Here is a 25,637-nt window from a genome sequence, read left to right as displayed (position 1 = left end):
CCCGAACCGAATCAGGTATAAGAGCGCTTTACATAGCACAAGTTACGTTTTACATGAGGCCACACACTTTCATTTTTAGGCACGGGGAGATTAAGTGATTTGCCCAAGATCACAGGAGGTTTTGGCGTTGTTACTGAGACTCGAACCCAGAACCCCAGGTCCGAAGTCGAGCGCTTTAGCCGTTAGGCCAACTCCTCTCCCCTAGCTGGTTAGCTGGGATCGGCGGAGCGGCTGTGAAACTCTGGAGCGAGTGCGCGAATCTAAGGTGTGTTGATTGCCCCACCTCCTGCCTGGTCTGCCTGTGAGATAGAGGGAGTGTGGGCTAATCTGGGGTCCAGAGATTGTTGCTGAGCCAGCCGCCTGATTGGACTGTCGCAGCTGTAGCCAGCGGGTTTGCTTGTGCGGGCCGGGCCGAGGCGACCGGATTGGTGCCCGCACCCTCACCCATCTGTCCTGTGCTAATCGAACCAACTGCAGGTGGGCCACATTGGCGAGACGACTCTGCATCTGCATTTGCAATGAGCGTGGGGCCCTCTTCTATCCTTGTCAGTTGCATTACTCCTGGTCCCTGCGTTCACTGTGCGCACCTGCCCCATAGCTACATGATATCTGCTCCCACCTAAAGGGCCACTAAATAGAAGGGCCAGTGGCGTGCCTGCAGGAGGGTGACCAACTGGTCGGGGGCGATCCTACCTGTGCCTTGTGCGTGCCGCTGAACTGTGAGGAGGGAAGCGGGCTCAACATTGGGCCTTTCTGAGAGCAACAGTGTAGTGAAACATTCAATGTAGCTGCTCAAACTGTCTAGTTATTGGGTCCTATTGCTGTGCCGGTAGAGAAATTCAACACCAACAGATCCTGGCCTGCGGGGCTGAGCCTTGGCCTGGGCATGCGGCTCAGGGTGCCTATATTTGCGACTTCGGCTGGCTCCCAGTGGGGCCGTGGCTCCTGTTGCCAGCTGACAGATTGGTGGTGGCCCAGCCTGGTACCCTGTCTGCTCGTGGACTCCTCACCGGTCCCTTGCTGATCGACAACTCGTGCCACCCTGTTGGTCCCAAGGGGCTTGGCAGGTCGCATCAGAAATACACGCCGCTGGAGACAATACCCCATATAGACAAAACCATGGTCAAAGACCAACCGAACAAAGCATCAAGGATCAATTCACACAGTGTAGCGGTGCTGCTTCAGGGTCAAGGGTCGCCCCTCCTCCACCTGGGACTCTGGACAGTGCAGCTCTACTGGAGGCTATAGTTCAATCCCGGGATGACCGTACTCAAAAATAGGAGCAGTGGGCTCGGACATGGTGTTTCTCCTCCAGGACCTCAGACGAGCGGTGGAGAGGATAACAGATTGAAACGCGGGTCTCAGAAGTGAAAGACTCAGTGACTATGCTCCAGACAAAAGTAACCAAATTTGAGGCGGTCACCAGGGAACTGGTTCTAAGGGCTGAAGATACGGAGGACAGGACCCGCCGAAACAATCTGCGCTTTGTGGGCTTCCTGGAGGATTGCGAAGGCTAGCCCATGGACGCCTTTTTGAATGAATGGCTCAGATCAGTCATTCCTGCAGAATCCCTTTCACCATGCTTTATTATGGAGCAAAATAACAAGAACAAATGCCAATACTGAAAAACTGCTTTTTCTAAATAACCTACCACTAATTAAACTGAAACAAAAAGGTGGTGTGGACTACTTTTTCTGTCTGATTAAATCAGATTGTATTTATTTATTCAAACTCATGTGAATCAGTACCTTTTTAAGTGCTTTTTTTTGCTTTTTTTTGGTCACAACAATGAAACATTTAAAAACATATGCAAATTGCAAATCCAATAAACCTCAGAAACATTTCTACATTAAACAAAGCAGATTCTCACATCATTCACACCCACTCCACACATTCATCATACGCAAAAACAAGAGAATATTTACAAAAGTTCTGTTTTTTATACACAACATGTTCTTAATTGCCATAAAGATATGCATTCCGACAAGTTTTCTCTTTTTTGTATTAAATTTGAAGGTCTGAATTAGCGACACTTTTATGGCTGGAAAAAAGGGGTGTACGCGTTTCGAACTCAAAACAGTTATTGTTCAAATCAGCGAACATTAAAATGGTGTCCTTACCCAGACTATTCTATCAGCTAAAAAACCACCCCAGCCGATCCCCACATCTTGGTTTAGCCAAATCAATACGATCCTTACTAGCTTCCTACGGGGTGACGGGACTCCTCTCATTGCCTTGACTAAATGATTTTAGCTGACATATGGTGGGGGTATTGTGGCTGGTGACATTGTCACCTATTATTTTGCCTTTATGGCGCATAGGGGGTTATAGGTTCTCCACTGTGCTTGCAGTGTCGTACGGAGGAAGGCTCCTTGATGCACACTGTATGGGGGTTTTACGTAGAGTTTGAGATGGAGTGATCACCTGTCTGAGTATAGTGCTCTCTTGGATGATACCCACAAATCCTGACCTGGTACTCCTGCACATTACAGATGATATTGGGGGCAATGAGTACAAAAGGACACTCCTATTCTTGGGGGTGACCTTGGCAAAGAGGGACATCGCCAGGGAGTGAAAGGCGGAGACACCCCATCCTTGGCAGTGTTGAAGAGGGTCTAGACCATTGTATGGGCTTGGATGTGGCGGGTTATCAGGCCAGGACTTGCCCTCAAAAGTATAATAAGGTTTAAACTGTTGGGTAGACTATTGGGGAATTGTCTTGCAAAGTGGCCGCTCGGGAAGCTTTGTTGTGTGATGAGATTAGAGAGTATGTACTGGTGGGTGAGCGACAGGATGCACGTGTGCACTATGAAGTCCAACTTATATATCCACATGCATGGTTGGGTGGGGCAGGTTGGATCTTCTGTGCTGTTCTAGTGTTTATAAGAATAAGACTGACGTTTATCGTTTATGTACAACTGTTGGCTGCCCAGGCTTTTTTTTTTAACTATAAAACTCGTAATTTGTCATGAAAAAAAATATTTGGCTCCTCTTTATTTTAAAGAATGTTAATAAAAATTGGCCACTACTGCCTGCATTTGGTTGTCTATAGCTTTTTGTTTTTAACATTGAAAAGTAGAATATATCCTTTGTAAAAGTGCTCCCAGATCTTGCATCTGAGTGAGACAATTCAGTTGGAATGAGTGTCATAAAATTCCCCTGGTGGAGAACTAAGATTACAAGAATTTTTGATATTCTGTCTGTTATCTTCCATGTGTAATAGGTATACCTCTATCTGAAGTCTTCCTTAGTTAGACTCCTAATGTATACCTTAGATGTATTGATTCCTATTTGTGACAAACGTATTGCAGAACATGTTGTTTTTCATTCAAAAGGTTTTCTGGCATACACCCTCCAAAGAAGGAAGACTGCATTATTGCCCTGTATGAGCACTTCTGGATAACTCTTCCTCCAAGATGATGGCCAGTTTGGGACTTTGGTTGAAAACATAGTTACACATCCAACTAGTGTAGGTGGTAAAGATTGCTGCATGACTATTAACTAAATCACCTTAAATTTAGCCCAAATTAACTTCATCCTAATTAATATCCATTCACTGATCCACTGCTTCTAGCCCCTCTGACACTATCAAAGCTTTCCTGCATCTCAGTTGCTCACATATAAGTCTGCCTAAAATCAGAATAAAGAATAATCGATGCCTTAATACTTCAGTGTCATCAGTTATGTAAAGAAAATAATAAATAGCAAAGGGGACACTGAGTGACCTGCCTTTTGTTTTCATGGACTGGAACGTTGCAGTTTCTTCATATTTATAAAGTGATACCGCCAACATCAAGGAGTCAAGTATATTTGAGCATAGGAGTAAAATCCTTGGTGCTGAAGGGCATTGATAAAAATACAATAGAATTTAGAGGTAACATGGTTAATCATCTGCAGCAGCCAATAAGTAATCCTTCACTCTTTCTGAATTGTTACGTTTTGTTTTGGTGAAAACCTAATTGGTAATTGTCCAGCACCTTCATGTGATGCATTAAGCCTTGCATATCATCTACCATGGGTAAAAGATTTTTTTTTATATATATTATTTTCAAAAATAAGAAGTGTAAAGGGCTAATCTTTGCAGATGGCAAAGGCAAGCACTGTGTTTTTAAAATACCCCTCACACACTATGATTCCCATAGTGTCATGCTTCATCATTGGGGTCTTCCCGCCCCTCTACGGGGCGGGGTGTGCTACGACCTACGGACTACGCGGGAGCACTTTATATTTTTGAGAATAGGCTATGTGTGATGTGAAAGTTGTGTAAGTGATGGGGGTGTGTAGGGACTTACGTGTATAAATGTAATACAAATTAAAAATGTCCTTGTTGAAAAAAGGATTTATTTGCTTCTCTTGCTGGAAATGTTAAAAAGGGGTTGTGGTAGGGCTAAGTAATGCGCCCTACTTGGTCGACACGTTTCGTAAGCAGTCCCCTACTGCTTTACTCATCAGGACCTCTATTAGCCCCTCCTGAAAACTAGGACACTATCGGGGCAGATTTGAACTTTTAAGACACTCTATCGTTTTTTTGCAAGGTATTGTAGACTATGCATTTGTGCTTGCTGCTGGCAATGTTTGCTGTAATATCAGGGTAATATGCAGTAAAAATCGGCCCACCAGCCCTTAAAACAGGCCCACAAACAGCCAAAAATGTGGTTAAGAAAGGGGTATATGACCAGTGTCTGACTGGCCGATATATGGCAATCCGACAGTGTGTGACCCATTTATTCAGTGGATCGCAGGCCATTGTTTGGGTGTATTGATTGTGGGCCTGTTTTATGGTATGGTGGGCCGGTTTTTAGTATTGATTTAGCATGCTCTATGAAAAGTATACACGGTCTCGTCACAAATGCTGGGTCCAATATGGCTGTGATAGGCTCTGAAATTTTATTTTAACTAGGCAACTGCCTTATATAATAGCCTTAGTAGTAGAGAGCGCCATTGTGAGTGGCTCTGTCAGAGGGGTTTCTTGTGGAGCGCCAACATTTCTCGAGTTGGAAGCAGTTGCGCTTGGTGGTTCAAAGGCGTGGTGTGTACCCACTGGCTTGTTTTGAGGCTTTGTTGGTTTTTGCTTGTTTCAGTGGAGCAACTGTTCGAACATTTGGTGATCCAAGCAGAGAAATTCTGGATGGCCTGGTACAGGTCTACTGAGATTTCCTGCTGGGTGGTGCTGAGGGTTTGTGTCCACTGTCTCCGTTACCTTACCCCAGCAACTGTGGGAGGAGCTGTGATGCTTGGCGACAGTACATTGAGCGTCTGAGACTCAAGTGTACAATGGCGAGCTCGATCCAGGTGAGTTCTGTGACATGGCTGAAATTGATTCCCTGACTGGCGGTTAAGATGGTGTTGAGGGTATGTCTGGCTTTGTGCTTTGGTTCGGTGACCAAGTGAGTGAGGCAGATGTTGTTCAAGTTCTCCAGGAGGGAGGTGGTGTTGGTATCGTTGACGTGAAAACTGAGTTCAGACTAAGACGCAGTGGAGGGAGTCAATGGCTAGGGGAGTGATTAAGTTGGAGATAGTCGCAGAAGGCCGGTCTGAGTCCTGGGTGTCTGTAGACAAGGGTGCCTCTTAGCGTGGTCTTGGCGTCAGTGTGAAGTAGGAAGTTGAGGTGTTCCATGAGAAGCGTGGGGCCGTTGTTAGTGACGGTGCATCGTATGATGTCCTTGAAGATGATGGCAATGACCCGCCAAGCTTGTTGTGCGGTCTTGGTGTATTATTTTGTGGGCGTTGAAGGGGCGATGTTGGGATTCGAGGCGGCGTTGAGCCATGTTTCAGTGATGAAGGCAATGTTGAGGGAGGTGATGGTGTCCCAGGTTTTCGTGGCATGTTTGCAGAGGGAGTGAACGTTGAGCAGGATGCAGTGGTTCTGTTACAGGTTTTTCGTGGTCTTCAGTGCAAGGGAGGCGCGGTGTCCAGGGAGAGCCGGCGATCCTGTTGCAGGAGGAGTGACAGCAGGCGAAAGGTTACTTGGTCAATCGTGGGGAGGCAGAACAGCAGGAGTTGTTGCGGTGTCTGGGGTCTAGGAGCTCCACAGCAGTGTAGTGGTTGGTTGCAGGATGGCCAGGGGTCCTGGCGGTGGGCGTGGTCCAGGCATAAACGGGCGCAAATGGACTGTCCTTTGGGGTACACACAATAGAGGCCTCCAAAAATAGTTCTGCAAAGTGGGAAGGGTCGGTAGGGAGGTAGGAGCGGCAAAAAGCGGGAGAATCTGCATAGGAGACGCAATACTTTTAAATAGCTACTTTAACAATGGTGAAACGTGTCAAATTTTTCTAAATAATGTTTTAAGTAGAGGATACTAATCAAAGTCAACCCAAATAATGTGCCTTCTTTAAAATCTTTCCATATTATGCATGCTATATCCTATTACCATGGAGAAACCTTTCCCTGGCACTTTTTTGTAATAACGGGGGGAAACCCCCAGAAATACACCTGGCTACAAGTGTTCTTCCACACTGAGCAGAGAAAAGTTCACTCGCAAACATTCTATTGCTGCACAAAGAGGAAAATAATTAGAGGGAACTTTGCTGTTTGCACTAAAGCGCCTGCAGGTCAGTCGCACAGCATGCAGACATTAAATGCAATGAGGAAGACTGTTTTAAATCTCAAAGGTTGCTATGGTGGAATAATAGGTTCCTTAAAGGTCCGATGATTTGCAGACCCTCCGGGAAGGTAATGCACACTACGAGTTGAAGCGGCACACTCGATGCATCTACCAGCCTGGGTAGTAGGGGGACCACAGTGGACTCAGTGTGCAAGAGTGAACAGCAGTGTACAAAGTCCTCAAACTGTTTCAGACACTTCAAGCAAAGGTGGTGTTTATTTGAACAGACAACATGACGACAATGTATTACATTCAGAAGCAGAATGGAACCAATTTGCTTCATGTGTCAAAAGTTCTCAAATCATTTTGGGGTTCACATTCTGCTGTAGGCAGAACATTTTAGTGGGAAATCAAGTCAGAAGTGTTACAAACATACTTCAGGCAGAGCATACTACAAAATGATTTATCCTTGACAGTGACCAAAGAAAATACTAAAACTATACCTCATGGCAGTGTTACCTACACCTATAAAAAAGGAGGAGGACCCCACACAGGCTTGTAAGGGACTGGGGGGAAAATAGTGTAAAAAGAAAAAAGTCCCAATCACAAATGGACAACAGAGGATATGTCCGGTTTCAATATTCCTACTGAGGGTGTCTAACTAAAACAGCCTGCCAAATTCATGGGCGGGAAAGGCAAAGGAACTGTTTAGAATCAGTCCTGAAGAAGGTGTACTAAGAGAAAAACCGAAACGCCGCGTCGACTTTTGTGATTCTTCCTGTTTTTAATTGTTTTGTATAAAAAGACAAAAAAAAATTTTATTAATGTGAAGTATATATGTCCAGTGGGACATGGTTTTTTAATAGTTTTTTTAACTGTTCTTTTAATGACTATATGAATTGTAAATTGATTGTGTTAATAAATTTGAAACCAGAGTTTTACCAAACATGTGTTGCGATAAGTCTCATATGATTATTATAGCCTGAAGTAATTTGTGTAATTTTGTGCAAGTCTACAACTGTCCCCATAGTGATACGGTCAATATTGTATAACACTACATTGTACCTTTGCCTTTCCCGCCCATGAATTTGGCATTCTGTTTTAGTTAGACACCCTCAGTAGGAATATTGAAACCGGACATATCCTCTGTTGTCCATTTGTGATTGGGACTTTTTTCTTTTTACACAGTGTTACCTACACTGCAGGCCGATTTTTGGTGAGTTGCCCAAGTCCAGGCAATAAATAAAGATGCCATAAAATTCTGTATTTATCATGTCACATTTGCTGTATATTCAAGATTCAGGCTAGGTCTTCTGCTTCTTATTTTTCCACACGACGACTTGTGTTTACGAACTCCTCTTATTTTGCAATCGGAGAAAGTAAAGTGGATTATATGATGTTCTTGATGGGGTACATGAAGTGTAAAAGGATGTCATTTTTTCCTAACACGCAACAACATGTAATACCTGTAAATGAAAAGCACAGATTATGTGGTCAGGAACGCAAAATGAAGCACATATTTGGTAATTTTGATGTGTCGGAAACAAAGATTTTACTTGGATCAGAGCGAACCAAGATGCTTTACTTGATTATGCACAAATAATAATCGCTGAAATCCGATTTCCACATATTATCATTAGTGTGCAATATAGTTTTATAAGTAAAACTGTATTTGTGCCGATTTAGTGAACATTTCAATAAAAATGTGCTTTCTGCAAATAACAATGCACTACCACACAATGCATTAGTTACCTTATAACATCTCCCGCTTCATGTTCATTAAAGCTAGGTAGGTCGCAAAAGTTATTGTACTAAAAAGTGGGCAGTGGTCCTAAAAAGTTTGGGAATCACTGCCTTGCGGTATTCACATCTCTTGCATGTGTTCTGGATAAATTGGTCAAGGACATTTGCTTATGCTTTCCCTTCTCTGGCACTCAGTCTGTATGTGATTCGAAAATGTGTACGAAATCAATGACTATAATTGTGATTGCTCTCACCTGTGCACAGCAGCCTTAGTTCACATAATCTTTACAGATGTCAGTTTAGCCACATTTCAAGCTCCCATTCCTTCCAGATTTACTATTGCAACACAGCAGTCTTATTTGCCACACCAGAACAGAATCTCAATCTGATGATCTTGCTCTTGAGATCCTTGACTTTGTTTATTTGCAGTTAAATGTATGGATTTTGTTAAAGTGGTTAGACCTCCTACAAAAAAAAGCTTGTTCTGTTACTAAATGGAAATCCATTGCCAGTTGTTGTGTAGCATTTGCAAATGATATTTTACAGGGTTCACCAATAACCATTGTTTAACACTTACTCTCTTTATGAAGGCTAAATGGGGCCATCCTTTGTGTTTCAGTACCTTACAGGTGCACACGTAGATTTTCAGTAGCAATCAGCTCTTTGTGCAGAGTCGATGATTAAAATGGAAATATCTGTAGAAGAATCGTAATTCTGCATAACGATATGTTAGTTTTACACGCACCCATGTTTTCTACATTAAATAGTATAATTTTTTTCATAGCAAATCCTCAAAATTAGGCCGAAAAGGCTTTACATTTCCTTTGATGCCCAAAGACGTTTAATGTATGGCATTGACAGAACTACAGGTATTGGCCAAAACAGCACAAAGTTGGCAGCTGTGGGCAAATATAATATGAGGTCTGTAATACTTAGCGTATTGGTCCAAATAAAATTTTTCTTGTAATGGAGTTCAGTGTACTATCAAAATGAATATCTTGCCCTCTGTTTTTTCCCAGATTGGAATTTTTACCCATCTGCGCTGCCAATACAATGTTAAGATTGCAAATGTGTACATGATGGCACTGTTCTACAAATTTGTTTTAATTAATAGTGGAGATCCAAACTAAAATTATCTCTAAGGCTTGCAGGTGTTTGTGCTTTATTTTTGAGTTTGTTAAGAAAAGATTGAGAATATATAGACACAGTAGTGGAAATGAGTGTCTGTGTCTCTCTCCTCAGATATATGTTGACCTTTTTGGGTATGCCTGGATGAGTATTCAGTTAATTTAATTAAAACAATTTTGGCCGTTAATGGTGCGGGCAGAGGCTTAATTATTTTTATATAACCAATTGTTTTTGACAATTTGTAACTCGAAGAAACGTCATCATTGGAGTCCAGTGACTGTTTAGAATGTAATTTCACCTTGATAACCCAAAATATTTCTGGGTTCCACCAGATTCTCCTAAAAAGTAGGAGGATAGATTGTGACCATCTTCTTCCTGTGCTCTAATGCTTAATTGATTTCTCTTGGAACCCAAAGCGCTCTGAAGACTGCTGACGAGACTTTACACACACCTCAATATTAAGCCTCTAAACTATAAGCACTGGTTAGGCTCGGAACACTATATAATAAATTAATTCTGCTCCTTGAACTACCAGCTTTGAACATACAGTGTGTCAATTCTCTTCATGGTCTGGCTTGCAGGGCAGCAGAGGGAGCAGTGGGAACCAGGAGTACATGTTTTGATTAGGCAGAAGTTATGTGCTTCCACGAAAAAGTGCTTGTCCTCCTAACAGCTGTGATAATTTTGTTAATTTTTCCATCTCTAAGCGTGAATTTTCAGGGGCACACACATGACATTGGAATACTATTAAAGTATCTTAGATAACTAGATAATTTGTTTTTCTCTAGCAATAGCACAGATGGAAGGAGGAAAGTCATTCACCTACATGGAGTTTTCGGTCTAGCTTGACAGTGCAACTCTCACCTGACCTCTTAACCTACACCAATATTACTTGACTGTTCTTTGCTTCCACACAGATATACATCTTTTCCCGTATTATTCAAGTGTAATGCTTCATATTACCATATATGATTCCTTTAAAGCCAGACCTATTGGCATTGCCAATTCTTGGCTAGCAGTGTGACCTGAAATCTTTGAAATTCATAATGTATAAAGTTGTTCTGATATTAATAGTTTGCTGTGCTTTCATTGCATTTGTTATATTTTTAATTTCTGACATTGCCTCTTTAACCTTTTAACGTTTGTATTAGTTGAAAACACATACAATGTTTGTAGTGCTATATGATATTTAAAGTGCAGAAGTAATCAAGGTGATTTTTAGGATTTAGGAACAGTGCATGAATTTTAGGAACTATTTTAAACTATAATCATTCCTCTGTTTCTTCTTTTTTGAAATCTTCCTGTCTCTTTATGGGTTTACACATTTGAAAATATTACTTGGGTTATACACAGCATTGTCTACTTAGGGCTTTTTTTTACCAGGTCTAGCATACATGCCTAACAATTAATCACTGCAAAAGGGTATGCAGTTCCTGACTGAACAGTACAGGTTGGATAAGTGAGACAGAGCTCACTTAATGGCTAGATGGAGGAGGGGATTCTACCTTTCGTAATTAGGACCCTCACACACGCAGCCAGCTAGGTGCCAAGCTTCATCATCGGGTCTGCTCCTTGTCGTGTCGGCGCTCCAATACCCGGCAGGCACCCTTGAAGGGGCTCTTTGGCAGAGATCTTTTATTCCTTGCCGTAAGGTGCAGTGCGTGTGAGGGGCCTGGTGAGTATATGTGTGGAGAAAGTGAGGCTAAAACAGGAAGTAGACGTCCAATCAAAACTACTTTAATGAGTGTGGCCCCTATCCTGGTTAAAAATAAGTGTGGCGCTCCCCTGCTGTAATGTTACAGGGTACCACGCTCCAAGGTCAACCTGTTTCTTGCCTAAATGTCAGTTAGACAACAATTCATCAGGACCAGTAATAAGCTCTATCTACACTGTCAATGGTGGTCCAATGTAGCGAGAGTGATAGACCACACACAGCACCCTAAGTGTGGTACCTGTCAATCTAGGAGGTAAACACCACTGGGGTCAATGGCTCGTATCAACGTGTTCCGGCAGGTGTTGACACTGAAAGGGTGCAGTGGCGTGTCTTCTCCGTGAGATGTAGGAGGACCTACTCCTCACTCTCCTCCGAAACAGCATTGTCATTGTTTAATTGTGAAAGGATCTGAGTCAATGTGCTAATTGTTGAACAGAGCATAAGTGGTCCTGATTGAAGAGTGTGTCTGTTATTGACAGTAACATAGTTCACCTTGTCTTTACAGCTAGCACTTTTTTTAGCATAATTCTGATGTTATGAAAAGTCATTTTAATTGGAACAAATCGCAGTTGTTTAAACCACATTGATTACTGTATTATATAAATGTGTCATAAACCTAACGAAAAATATAAAGAGAGAATATCCTTCAGAAAAGCAAGAGTTGCCTTTTAAAAAAAATGTTTTTTCTCTAGAATGAAGCGCAAACCGCTAAGGAATTTATCAAAATTATAGAAGCTGCTGAAAACGATTACCAGGTATGATATTCAAAATGCAGAGCATGAGTATTAACATAATAGGCATCAGTTATAGCATAAATATTTGTTTTAATATATTGGGACCACATAGAGTGGCATTATTAATTAGTTAATAGTGCCTATTAAACGAAATAATGTTTGTGACTTTTTGCCACTGTTCCGTGTTTACTCAATACTTCTGATTTCACACTTAATGTGACACTTTCACTGTATCCCGAGAGCAGGAGAACATCGGAATTCATCAATTTTAAAGATGAATGAGAGTAACTGAAATGATTATGCAGCTGTCTCCTGTGATAGCGCTCTATTTATATTCTGATGAGAGTAGGTCTTGCTAGTAATATCAAAGAGAATTCAAAGATTTCAGTTGGCAGGTGATAGTGTTAGAAATGCTACTACTAAATGGAAGCCCCTGGCAAACATAGTGGATTGAAAGATGAGGGAGAGAGAGGGGAGTACATGGATGGAAAGACAGTATGTTAGAGATGAAATAGTAAGAGGGAGGAAATTAAAGATTGGTAAGTGAAGTAAGAGGTTGATGTGTCAGTGGGTAGAGAGTGAAGTTACATGGGGGAAGCTGTAGAGGAAAGAAGGGACAGGGTGCGATATGAGAAGGGATTGATTGATGTGTGGGGAGGAAGTGGCAGATGTGTGGGGAGGAAGTGGATGAGGTATGGGGAAGGGGTAGCTGTGCCGGATAAAATTCGTTATTTCTAGTTGGAAACCAAATTGGGAGAGGAAGAGCGGCTGAGAGAGAAAATGAGACGTCTGGAAAAGTGGTGACTGTAGTGTGGGTGGAAGTGGTTGGGGTGCTGGCAGATGATTGCTGAAGCATGGGCAAGTGGAGGCTGAAGTGTGGGCAAGTGGAGGCTGAAGTGTGGGCTGGTTTAGCCAAGGTGTGAGGAGAGAGGAGGGACGTGGTCGGGGAGAAAGGGAGGTGGCAGTAGAGGGATAAATGTTTGGTAAGGGAATGCTGGGAGATGTGGAAGGGGATCGACAGAAGGTAAAGTGTAAGAGGCATAGTATAATGGTGAAATAGAAAGTATTATGGTCAAAGTAGAGGTGCAGGGTGGTAGGGAGAGGTCGAGAAGTATGTGATGGGAATAAGCATAGGGTGGGTTGCTACCAAAGTACAGGAAGGGTGGTATTGGAGGAAGAGAAAGGGAGAACAAGGGGTAGTGAAGAAAACTTCTAAAGGCAAATGTAGAGGTTTGGGAAGGAGAGGTAAAAAGTGGGAAATAAATGGAGAACTAAGTCTAGCATGTTAAAGGGGTTGATGAGGTGGAGGGGGACCTAGACCTAATGGATTAGAAGGCTGTAGGTGGAGTGTTGGTCAGGGACGGGCAGTTATGAAAGGTGGGAGGCAGGTTCAGGGGTGTACTTTTAAGGCACAGAAGCATTTGAGACGAGGAGGGAGGAAGGGTCGTGGAAAGGTACAGTTGACCGAAAAAGGAGCAATCACTGAGATACTTACTACTTATGCCATTCAACTTAAAAGGCTTTAAAATCATGCCCGTCATCCTCAACGCTTTTTCACTGGTCCTTGGCTACTTGTTTGTATCAAAGGAGAAGTTTTTTGAGGCGTTACAGCATGTAGCAAAGCATTCCACAGGAAGGACTTTCCGTCAAGTTGAGTATTCTATAAACTTGAAACACTAAATACAGAGATTTGATAATGAGTGGAAGTTCAGCATTAGCTAGCGACTATGAGGGCATATTTTTATGTGCTGCCATCTTCTAAAGAGTCGCCTTCAGAGAAAACACACAACGAAGAATCCAGACCCAATGAATGTAGTCCTTGATGCTTGAAAGAGCACAGTAATGTTTATACTCCTCCAATGCAGTCTCCAGATAAGGAAATAACCGGGCCATCCACCCTGAAAGGGAAACTATCAATTCCTCTAGGTGAGCCTTAAAAGTTCACTTATTTACATCATTTTTACCTTAAGACGAATTGCACTGCATAAATGCATACAAGTCCTTTCTAGGCATCCTGGTATAGTGAATAGAGATACATTTCCAATGTAAAGACATTACGACGTCACTAAGACATCATTGCTGGCCACTGCATTTTGTAAAGACTCCAATTTTTTTATCAGGTATTTCGAGGTGCCTAGATAAAGTACATTGCAGTAGTGTAGCTTAGAACCAATGAGTGCCAACATTATGGTCTTCTGAAGATCGGTTGGAATGAAAGGAAGGATTTTTTGAGGACCCGAACATAAGGTAGCCCCTGAGGTCACTTCATTGATCTGAGCATCGAAGCATAATCTGGTGTCAACGATAGCTCCCAAGTTTTTAGCCTTCTGAACTGGCTTGGGTAGTTCTCCCAGCTCCTGGGGCCACCAGGGTGGATTCCAGAAGGTGGTCTCATTCCCAAATAGCAATACCTCAGTTTTATCCAAATTTAATTTAAGACCGTTCTCCTTCATCCAGCCTTCCACTGCTGTCGTACAACTGCAGACGATGTTGGCATAATTTTCAAATTGAGATGACAGACAGCACTATCTGTGTGTCGTCTGCATACGATAGTACAGTCAGGCCGAATCTTAGAATAAACTCTACCAGAGGGGTGACATACACGTTGAAGAGAGTAGAGCTGAGTGGCGAACCCTGCGCCACCCCACATGGGAGGGAAAAAGGGCTGGATTTTACCTCTCCCGTCTCGACCCTTTGTTGCCTCTTTTCAAGAAACGAACTCGCAGAGATAATGCAGTGCTCCTGAAGCCCAAGGAGTGCAGACGTTTCCTAAGAAGCACGTGGTGGACCGTATCAAAGGCGGCAGAGAGATCGGGTAGGATTAGTGCCGCTCTGCTGCCCCTGTCCACCATCACTCTGTCCTCCAATGCAGCCACCAGTGCGGACTCAGTGCAGTGGTTCACTCTAAAACTGTGTTGAGCGGGATCCAGCAAATGATGGGCGTCCAGAAAGGTTAGAATTTCTGCATGCATGGCCTTCTCCAACACCTTAGCTGGGAACGGGAGATGAGAAATTGGTCTATAACTGTCCACCAGCTTGTGGCCAGGGAGGGTTTCTTCACCAGAGGAAGAATAGAAGCCTTTTTCCAGATGTCAGGGTATTGCCCCGAACTCAGTATTTGGTTCAGTAGATCTTTAAGTGGCCCGCCACCTGATTGGCAAGCTTTTTGATGATCCCAGGGGGGGCAGGGGTTGGAGGGAGCCCCAGACTTGATGGAACTCATGAGGCTGATCGTTTTATCCTGCGTAAGAAGGGGAAACTTCTCGAAGGTAGGAGATACCTCTTGGCCAATTAATGTACCCAAATCCTTTTATGTAGTATACATAACATAGTGTCCTTACTATAAGGTCTCTATTGGTAAATGGAAAGAGCATTAAAGTTTTGGAGATTATTAATGTAAATTTACAACAAAGACTCAAAAATATCCTAATTCATTACCAAACTGATACCAACCTTGGGTGTGGTCTGGAGCCTGAGCAAGATGACGGCTCTCTTGTGAGCTCTGCGGAGTCCTCTGCTCTCTATCAATTTCTTCCCATTAATCCAGCAATATTGCTGACTAACTACATAGGGAGTTTCTCTGATAGGGCATGCAACCCCCTGGACCAGCGACACGTTAAATCCACTCAATGGCGCTGGATGCCTTCTTCCTTGGGGACCTAGTAGGAAAATAGTGCTGCTCCATTTACAAAACACTCCTCTTCCCCCCAACAATAATTCCCCCATCTTCATCAGAAAAAACTAGCTTCCTCTTGCCTTACGTTGGGCAGCCACCATCCCTCTGAGCTCATTATCCCTGTAAGTGGATCACTGCAGAATATAGGAGCCCATGTTTGTGGAGCAAGGGGAGGCCACTGAGCTGATAGAAGCTGAAGCCTTGAGAGTCCAGTGTGCGTGGGCCATGCACCGTAATTCTATTTGGTGTATGCCACTTACCCCAGTATTGGAACTTTCATAGATTCCCATGCTTTTGTATCATTCCCCGTCGTCGGAATGGGAGTCTCGGTAACAAAAATGCCATAGCTGTAGGTACAAAAGACCAAGGAAAAAGGCCTAGGCCTCATTCCCTTTTGTAGCATATCATCCTCTTTGTGTAAAAGTGACCAAACTTAGGCATCAGCCAATCAGAAGTGCCTCACCCTTAGAACCTTCCTGAAGGAACTGTGACTCCCATTCCGACGACGGGGAATGATACAAAAGCATGGGAATCTATGAAAGTTACCAATACTGGGGAACCAAAGTTACAGTTAAGTAACTTGTTTTCTTTTCATTTAATACCTTTGCAGTCCTGAATATCTTGCAGGATACATCTGATCACAGGATTGGCTGACTGCTCCTCTAGACGGTGGTGCGACACTGCCCACTTATGTTGGCGCCGCTCCTCTGCTTCAGTGCTCCATCACTGCTGGGCCAAATGTGCTGTACAGGAGCACGCCGCACTGTAGCTTTTATGTCCTGAAGTCGAATTTAGTACATCAGCACATCCTCCGCAACATGTGCACCTGCGTTACTGCTGCAACCTACCCTCCATTGTTCTTCTCTACAGCCCTTGGCATGTGCCCGTGATCGCAGTTCAGGTTTGTTGGTGTACGTGTGGTAGTGTTGAGCTGCACACTTAAATTCTGAACTTTTCTGCCATCTTCAGCTGCTCGTTGTTTAGCTTCTTAGAATTTCAACTAACCACAGAATCTCAACTTCTACCTGTGATCCCAATTTCAGCGCGATTTCTCTCTAGTCTCTCTCCCACAAGCTTCTCTACCAGTTTGCCTTACTAAATAGCAACCTGGCTACTTGAAAGTTCAAATACTACAGCTACCATGGCAGATGGGAAGGATCATAAAGACAAAGATGACAAAACAAGATCCTTTAATCTCTAAATCACCTATCAACGGTAACTAATCGCTCAAATACTTTGGATGCCATCCTTAAACTTAATTTAATCCATAACATTGTGCAAACCACCAACCATAATGAATATTGACCTGCTCCAAGTGGAGATTGCTGGTATTCTGAAGGAATTGAAAGGACTGAACATCACACTTTAAAATGTGGAATCCAGAACAGTACCTTGGGAGATAACAGTAACCTCCACACCAAAGCAATTCAAAGATAGACCAAAGCAATTACATCCCTATAGCGCAAAGTTACTGATCTGGAAGACCACAGCAGAAGAAGCAGCCTTTGCTTCTTTGGCATCCTGGAAGGAGTTGAGGATGCATCGCACTCCGCAATTAACTTTGTTGAATCACGGGTACCTGCAACACTCAACATAACGTTACCCAAGGACTTCGATATTGAACACGCCCACCATTTTCCAAGTTTCAAACCTAGGAATGTCTCATCGCCCAGACCTATGATCTTGAAACACTTACAACAACATGTAAAACTCATTATTGCACACGAGGAAACATAAAGCTGTAATGTGGAACAGTGCCAAAAAATCAATTTCCCACGACTTCGCAAGAGACACCGTAGCTAGAAGAAAAGATTTTCTCGGTCTCTGCAAAATACTTTCTGAAATATCCGTCTCGCACTTGTTTATGGGTCTCTCAAAATTCAGAGTTCTTCTCAAAGGTCAGACTATGGTCTTTTCCCAACCATCGAACCTGGAAACATTTCTCTGTAACAAAACTAAGTCTGGCATGGACACTTAACCTCTACATGGTGTTCCCCTGTTGTCAGGCATGGGCATAATGGTACGCACCTTGCTCACACACCCATGGCGCATTTCATTTTATGTGTCCATCTTCTGGGTTTCCTCGCTTGTTAATACGTTGTTAATCCATGAAATAACACAATATCTCTCGTGCAATCATTTTGTCCACAGGATGCTGTTATGATACCGTCACTTATCACATGGTGCTGCTATACTCAATCCCATGTTCCTGACCTACCTCTCCCCTGTTTTTGCTTATACGCATCCCTTTACCCCACTGCCTTTTGATCATTGCAACTTTGTCCATCTTTACTTAAAAATACAAATTACATATTATACAAACCATCGACATTTAGACAGAGGGGACAATCTGGCCATCACTCCCATATCTGCACTTAAACCAGATTGTCTACTTTGATGTGAGCTTGGGTCAATATTGCTTCTGCAATAATATGGGTAAATGTGTACTAGCTGTCATATAAATCTATATATGTTTGTTGAGCTTATTTGTTTGCTGGAATTTTTTTCTATTGACATCTGTATATTGTTTGTGGTGTTCTTTATTATCGAGTATTCATTTTTACCATTGTTTTGGCTTATGTAACAAGTTTCGAGCTGTGGAGGGATCTCTCCCCTCTGTTGTGGGTCTCCTTCATTGTCCCATTTGTTGAACCTGGTTTCCTTGAGACGGCCTGCTGTGGTCCTGTGATGGAGTGGGTTTTGTGGTTGTCTGTGGGGGCTGATGTTAGTTTTAACTTTATCTTCTCTCTCATCATGTAATCCATCTTCTGCTTCTATCCCCTCTGAGTAGCTTTCCCGGCGTCCTAAAACTTGTTATGGCTTACTTTTCTTTCCCACTGTACTGATTAAAACAGTTGTATTCACCATCCCCAATTGGTTTGTCATGATGTCCATTATGGTTATATCACTTAACGCGAGAGGCTTAAATCACCCGGTCTAGAAGCGGAAAATGACCAAGAAGCTTTAAGATGATATTTTGCTACAGGAAACCAATTACTTGTAAAGAAGCACTCTGTATGAGACTCAGCTGGCTGTGTGGAGGATAAAGCCTGCTCAGGCACACTGTAAAAAAAAAAAAAAAGAAAAGCGGGTTCATCACTCAATAAAAACAATTATGGCCTATCAATTATTTCATCTGAACAAGACTGCGAAGGTCGTTGGCTATTAACCAGGCTAAAAAATGGTGGGAACTATTTGTACATTCTGAATATATGAACTCCAAATGCAGATACTCCGCAATTCTGGATCTCGCCAAACTCAAAACTAGCGTATCTCCCTAAAAATGTATTCATTATATATTTGGGCGATTTTAATCTCCGTATGGACCCAATACTTTCTTTTCTTTTTTTTTTTTAAATTCTTTTTATTATCAGTTCAAATAACCATACGAACTTATAGAGCGGGTTAACTGGTATACGAGATGGGGGGAGGGGGGAAGAAGGAGGGGAAATGAGGGAAAGGCATAGGTAGGTACTTCATGCACAATTAATGTCTTTGGATCCCGTCTGGCATTATATTTGATTGTCACACAGTTGGCATCTCTATAAAGGTCTTTTTCGGTAGGCATCATTCCCCCAGATATGTATTCTTGTAACAAGATCTCTTGTTCCCTCTACCCCTCCCAGCCACTCCTGAATTTCTCTGGTCTAGGTTTCCTAGTTACTATTCAGTGTTTCCTTGGGGGTAGTGCTGTAAATATCAGAGTGGTTCCCATATCTCCTGGGTATGTAACGCCTGTGGCATCAGCTCCCAGTAGGATGTTAATTGATAGTTGCAGTAGGCTGCATCCTGCAGCCAGTGTTCTACTCATGGTACGGGCCTCCCTCCCCAGTGTTTAACTCCCTGCTGCTTGGCCAGTCAGAGAAGCATGGGTAGCAGTCATCTGTATTCTGGTGGTTCCTCCTTAACGTATCCCAAAAGACTGACTACTGGCGTCTCTCCTGCAGTGTGCCCAGTGATTTGTTGGAGGGTATGCTGTCCAATATTCTGCAATTTTGGGGCATTCCCCAGGCCAGGTGCAGAAAGGACATCTATGACTGACTGCTGGGTAGCATCCAGTGCCGAGTAGGGGTTGGGGGAGAGATTATCCATCTGGGTATAAGTTTACGAATGTACGCAGCTTTCTATGATGTACCTTGGCTTTTGTATTTGAGTCTAGCAGGGCCGGTATAAGTGGGTGGTTATACCCGCTCTGCAAACTGCTGGTACTGTTACCTACAAGATCCCTTTCTTGGCATTCTGATGCATCTCTTTAGGACTTCGTATTTGTTTGCCACAAAGATGTCTCCTTGTAGCACCTGTTTCTATAGACAGTTTCTATGCGTGGCTCTACAATTTAGTACAGAAGGTAGTCGAAGAAGGAACTGACGTGACTGCGTCAAGAGGGCTTATATGGAGTCTGTCCATGTCACATCTGGTGGTTGACGTTGCTACGGAGTCGCTCAACGCCCTCTAACTACGCGCAGGCGTACTGCTGTGAAACATAGATGAGTAATCTGTGACTAGTTCCTGTCTTTACCAATGTGGCATTACCGAAGGTAAGTAACTTGTTCTGCATTGAAGGATCTTCATCGAAGTTATAAGCCTTGAATAACTTCATGCTCATTTTCCATTCTTTTGAAGTGTAGACTGTCAGGGTTGTGTTTTCCTAGAACTTGCTGGTAGAGACTGCAGGAGGTAGGAATGGCAAAACTTACAGCGCTTTTCATAGGAAAAGGGGCTGTGTCAAAGTCTAGAATGCAAGGAAAAAACAGCCTGATCGGCTAAGACTAAAAAGTACATATAGGAAACCTGTATGTTTAAGAATCCTAGAGGGACCCAATCCCACAATGCACTGTAGTGGCAGTTTGCCTGAGAGTCAGTTCTATTTTTCCAGGTACTTCTGTCAGGATCTCAGGGCTTCTCTGGTATATTTTTCACCATTATTACTCTTCTAAAACATTTCTAAGTGCTTTTCAAAGCTTTTTCTTGGCAGTATGCTGCAAAGTACGTCGTTTGTAATGCCTCCTCGCTTCACAAAGTGCCCTTGCTGTGGCAGAAAGAAAGTTTCTTCTGATGCCCACAAAGTTTGTGTGGTAAGTCGATCTCCTCAACACCTCTGTGACATTTGTAGTAAAATGTCAAAAAGGACACTTGAAGGCCTCTGGTTTTATGGATGGATGGAGGATTTGAAGGCAGACCAGGAACGAAGGGAACGAAGGTTGGAGACGTCTTCATATCTTCATCCTTCAGAAAAAGGTGTAAATCTGATAAAGACTCACTCAAAAGGAGATCTAAAACCGAAGAACTTCATTCTTCGCACCGTCACCATCATGCATCGACATCCAAGCATTCGACGTCATTGCAGAGAAGCCTGTTGCCGTTGTTCGCCTTCAAAGAACAACTCCACGTCGATGGTGCATCGCCACCTTTCGACACCTCTATCGACTTCAATTCCTTCTTCAATGCCAAAAACGGGTACGGCTCCGCCGTCCAGATCTTTCTCAGTGTCTGGATTGGGTCAGCGTCAGATTCTCATTGCTCGACGTCGCACTCATCGCTCGATATAACCATCCTGTTATTCAACCTCAAAAATCACACCCTAATTCGACGTTGAAACTATCCATGTCGAAAAGACACGCATCTTCATCATAATCTCCGGTGTCGCCGAAGAGACAGTGTATGACGTTGAACCCTCCATTCTCGACATCTAACATCATTCAGATGGAAATCTCTTCATCTTATTCACACTTGTCTGGTTCATCCCCGCGTATAGACCCTTTTTCACTGGAACCGGATACAGGTTTGCAACCAATACGTCCTGTTATTCCTCCTTCTGATCCTATTCAGGTTCCTTTACAACCTCTGAATATCTCTCCTGTTCAACAGCATTGAAGAGCGACATCAATGTCTCATATTCGCAAGTGGAAAGCCCCTTCTCTCAAAAAGTCCCTTATAAGACATAAATCTCACAGTCCTTCACAAACATCTTCTACCCCATCAAGAATAGGATCTCCAGATTCCTCCTCTTCCTATACACCAACAAACCGCCTCGATCTCTATCTACTTCTATTCCTGTTGATGACATAGTCACTTTTCAAGACGCACTAGTTAGAGTAAGTTCTAAGCTCAATATACAAGTTGATGCGTCTGTTATTTTAGAAACCCTGCTATCAAGAATTACGCCAACGCCTTTTCTGCTTCTTCTTCCAGACTTCATGGATAAGTTCACCAACCACTGTAAAATCTGCCTCCCCAAGGCTTTTAAAGAAATACAAGCCTCCGCCTCAGGATCCAGACTTCATCAAGGCTTATTCTAAAACGGTTTCAGTAATTATGACAGCAGAACAGAGGACGCACGTTTCTGCACCAGAGACAACCTGATAGAGAAAGTAAAAGAATGGATGCTATTGGAAAGATAATGTTTGTTACGGTTTCTACACATTTGCGCAATGCTAATTTGGCAGCATTACTGGACAGATATCATAAAGAGATTTGGGAAGGGATGAAATAGATCAGAGAGGCCTCTCATTTCAAATGAATCCATCAGCGCTGCAGTTGATTCTGTTCTCTCCGCTACTGCCTTTTGCCATGGAATTTCATTCAGACCAACATCCTAGATAAGACTCATCTTTGAAACCGGACGCAAAGCTGAAAATAGTGAATCTGCCTTTCTCTGGATCTTCCCTTTTTGGACAGCACACGGAAGATAAAATGCTGTTCATGAAAAATTAAGGGAAATCTTGACTACTAAGCAACGCTGGCTTGTAAAGATAATTGGGAATATCGACACCTTCGCCTACCGTATGTATAAGATGTCAGAGCGCATAGACAAGCATGCAGAGCGTCTCAATATGGCCGAGCAACGTGTCGGAGGCTAAGGATGAGCAATCTCAGTGAATGGGCCCAGAAGTAGTTGGAGAAGACTGTTTCGGTGCTGCAGGCTAAGGCCAAGGATTTGGAGGGCCGCTTTAGGCAAAATCTCCATATTAGGTTCGCTGGTTCCTCACATGTGGGCAATGTAGACACCTTTTTGGAAAAGCTCCTTGTGGACCTTCTGGGGCCAGAGACATTTTCCGATATGTTTGTGGTGGAGCGCGCTCACCTTTCATTGGCCCCAAGGCCGATACCTGGGGCCAGACCCTGTCCAATTATAGCAAAATTGCTTAATTATAGAGGTCGAGATGCAGCACTGCGCCGTTCAATAGAATTGCAAACCCTTTGATATGAAGGTGCAGAACTTCTATTTTCCCAGTTTTTACTCTGCAGGTCCAAGAAGCATGGAGACAGTTCTTCCAGTTCAGAAGAAACTACAGGAACTGAAAATTGACTATGCTATGCTTTACCCAGCTCTTTCTGATGGTGACTGTCAATGGCAAAACAAAAAACTTTGGCGATCCTAGGAGTTTGCAACAATTTCTCAAACATGAGCTGGCGGGCAGTAGACAGATCCCTGAGGACAGAGAGTCGGGGGGGCCTCTTCTAATTTAGATAAACCTGGTTGACAAAGATTAATTCTTGACCCTTTGCATGCCAGAAATACTGTGGGTTTGCTTATTTCCTATTAATATGTTTTGCATAGTTTTCTTTTAAAGATGCTTGGATTTAACTATGTATAATTAACGATGTGTCATTATAGGTATGACGTTTGAATAATGTGCGGGGTTGTGGAGTGGGGTAACATGTTCCTGAATTTTGGCTGCGCAATTAGTGTATTGTTTTTCATTAGCGACCCTTCTGTGACTTTGTTACGGAGGTGCTGTGCTGGCATCCTGTACCTCCATGTGTGCACCACATTGTTCTCATATGGGGTTTGCTGCTTGGGGGATCAGGAGGGACTGGGGTGGGATGTGCTTTGCTGTGTCATTTGTTGGGGGCATGGCTTGGGGGTGGATGTTGGCATATCAAATCAGTTATAGGGCACAAACAATGGGGTACACAGGTGCATTTGTTACAGTTTAGCCAGTTTTTCTCCATTACGTGATGTAGAAATGCCTGGCAGGGTTTGGGGTACACCTGCTTCTAATAGGCCCTCGCTATTTTTGAATCTTCTCACTTGGAACATTAAAAGGCTAAACGATAGTTGTAAAATCCGTAAAGTGTTTTTTGTATTGACTGGGTCACCAGATAGATGTAGCTATACTACAGGAGACACATTTTCCTCTCATTAGCGGACAGCTCACACAGAGGTGTGTGTGTGTGTGTGTGTGTGTGTGTGTGCCCGTGTGTGTGCCCGTGTGTGTGTGTGCCCGTGTGTGTGTGTGTGCCCCCTGGAGGGCATTTTGTTGTGGTGTGATGCCGCAAAGCACTTTTTGAGGTGTTACTAGTGGGGTCTTCCAACCAAACTATGCCAATCTGCAGTGGTTTTTTTTCCTCACATTTGTCTTTTTATTAAGCATCAAACCATTTCACATTCAAAAGACAGCACCCACAAGAGTACAAAGGGACATGTAAATCCTAGGGTTGCAAAACCAATTGCAAAGGTGGGTTCAGCTTTGCATGACACCCCTGCCGGTCAGCAAGCCCGTTTAGTAGATGTATAGCGTAGCCTTTTTCTACAGGCTATGGGATACACCTATTAATTTATGACATACATACACATCGACTATTGGCTAATCTCACGTAGTTTGATGCCCATGGTTCCTAATTGCCTCGCGCATACTCAGATCATTCACCCGCATGACTAGTTCTTGAGCTAGAAGACCCACTACCATCTGCGTTTTCCTGGCGCTTCCCACAATATTCCTTGCTGGACATTGTGTTTTGCCAGGAATTTACGCAGGAGATTGACTCTTAAATTTGCACTAATTTAAATTCAGTGTCCAAATTTACCACTATTTGGGAGGCTTTCAAAGTCTGCATTCGTGGGGTTAACATCTCTAAACGTGCTAGCGTTCCCTGTTCAATTTGTGAGGTTGAAGGGATACTTGGCTACATTGGAACACACTCGCAGTGAAACAGCCAAGCATGTGCCTTTAGCAGAATATAACTAGCTGGCTTAGGACGAGGTTATGCACTTGAGCAGGTATGTTAGAGCGACCAGGCACTACTCTAGCTGCTCTTGTTCCGCTTAGTCCCGAAGATGGTATAGTATTAACTATCAGAGATGAGCAGGATATCCCTCTACATGTTACATACAAATATATCCCTAGGTCTGTGCAACTGTAGGTACGCGCCTAGTATTCCACCTTAAGGCTATTACTATAAATAATCCTGAAAAAATATTAAATACATTTTCGGATTCCCATCACTCACCTAACCAGGTGACATGCTTCATCATCTGGGTCTCCTTGGAAAGTCAGACTACTGACAATCAGGGCTACAACTCTACCATATTGATAGAGGAGCCCCAGGATGTTTTATGATACTGAACAGATGTGAGCAAAAATGGTTTAAGTGTAGTGTATGTGAAATAGTGCAGTGCAATAGTGAAAGTGCAAATTAAAATTGGAGCGTGGCAAAACCACAATTTTATTCCTGTCCGCCACGGTCCAAATTAAAAACCGTGCAAAGAAACAGTTTCAACAGATAGCGGTTTCTAATAATTAGATGGTCGACATGTTTCAGCACCCATAGGCAAAGCTATACCTCATGTTTTCTTCAGGACCTTTCCAAATATTTATGCTACTGCAATCGTGAACAAAGAAAAGAGTAAAAAATATTACATGTTTCCGAATATATGTCTTAGATGGAAACAATACAACCTTGTCACCTGTTTTCTACTGTTTATTTTTCATCCTCAAACCGATATTCATATCTCTCAATGATTCTGGAAGAAATATAGGAAAGTACATATAACAGCAAGCTAAAAACCTTAGGCAAAAAACCTTAGCTTACCAAACATATAACCCTTGCGATAATTCCATTGCCAATTTGGTCATTTCTCCAAACTTTTGGATAGTCATCATTATTTCTTACCTCCAGTTTTTGAGGGAAAAACATAACCCCGAGGAGGCACTAGGGGGCGCACAGCGGAATGGCTGCTTAGACGTGCAGCTCCGCCGGGCGGATCATATTATTGCCGATAATGTGCGGTTTAACGAACCGAAACTGGACAAAAAGCGTATCATCCTGAAGGGGAAAGAACGGAGCCCCGGTAGGTGGACATGAGAAGAGAAT

General features: G+C 43.1%; 1 protein-coding gene across 1 annotated transcript in view; it reads left to right on the top strand.

Moving 5' to 3' along the window:
* The window catches only part of CAPZA2 (capping actin protein of muscle Z-line subunit alpha 2), a 329,387-nt gene that overhangs the window by 260,136 nt on the left and 43,614 nt on the right, over positions 1-25,637 (top strand). The window contains exon 9 of the mRNA XM_078674353.1: positions 11,822-11,884. Coding sequence (XP_078530479.1) covers positions 11,822-11,884 — 63 coding nt within the window. The remainder of the gene's footprint in view (positions 1-11,821; positions 11,885-25,637) is intronic.

This window comes from Lissotriton helveticus, chromosome 1_1 (genome assembly GCF_964261635.1).
Source record: "Lissotriton helveticus chromosome 1_1, aLisHel1.1, whole genome shotgun sequence".
NCBI classification, from domain to species: Eukaryota; Metazoa; Chordata; class Amphibia; order Caudata; family Salamandridae; genus Lissotriton; species Lissotriton helveticus.
The sequence above is the reverse complement of the archived record's forward strand: the minus strand, read 5'-3'. Positions and strand labels throughout refer to the sequence as shown.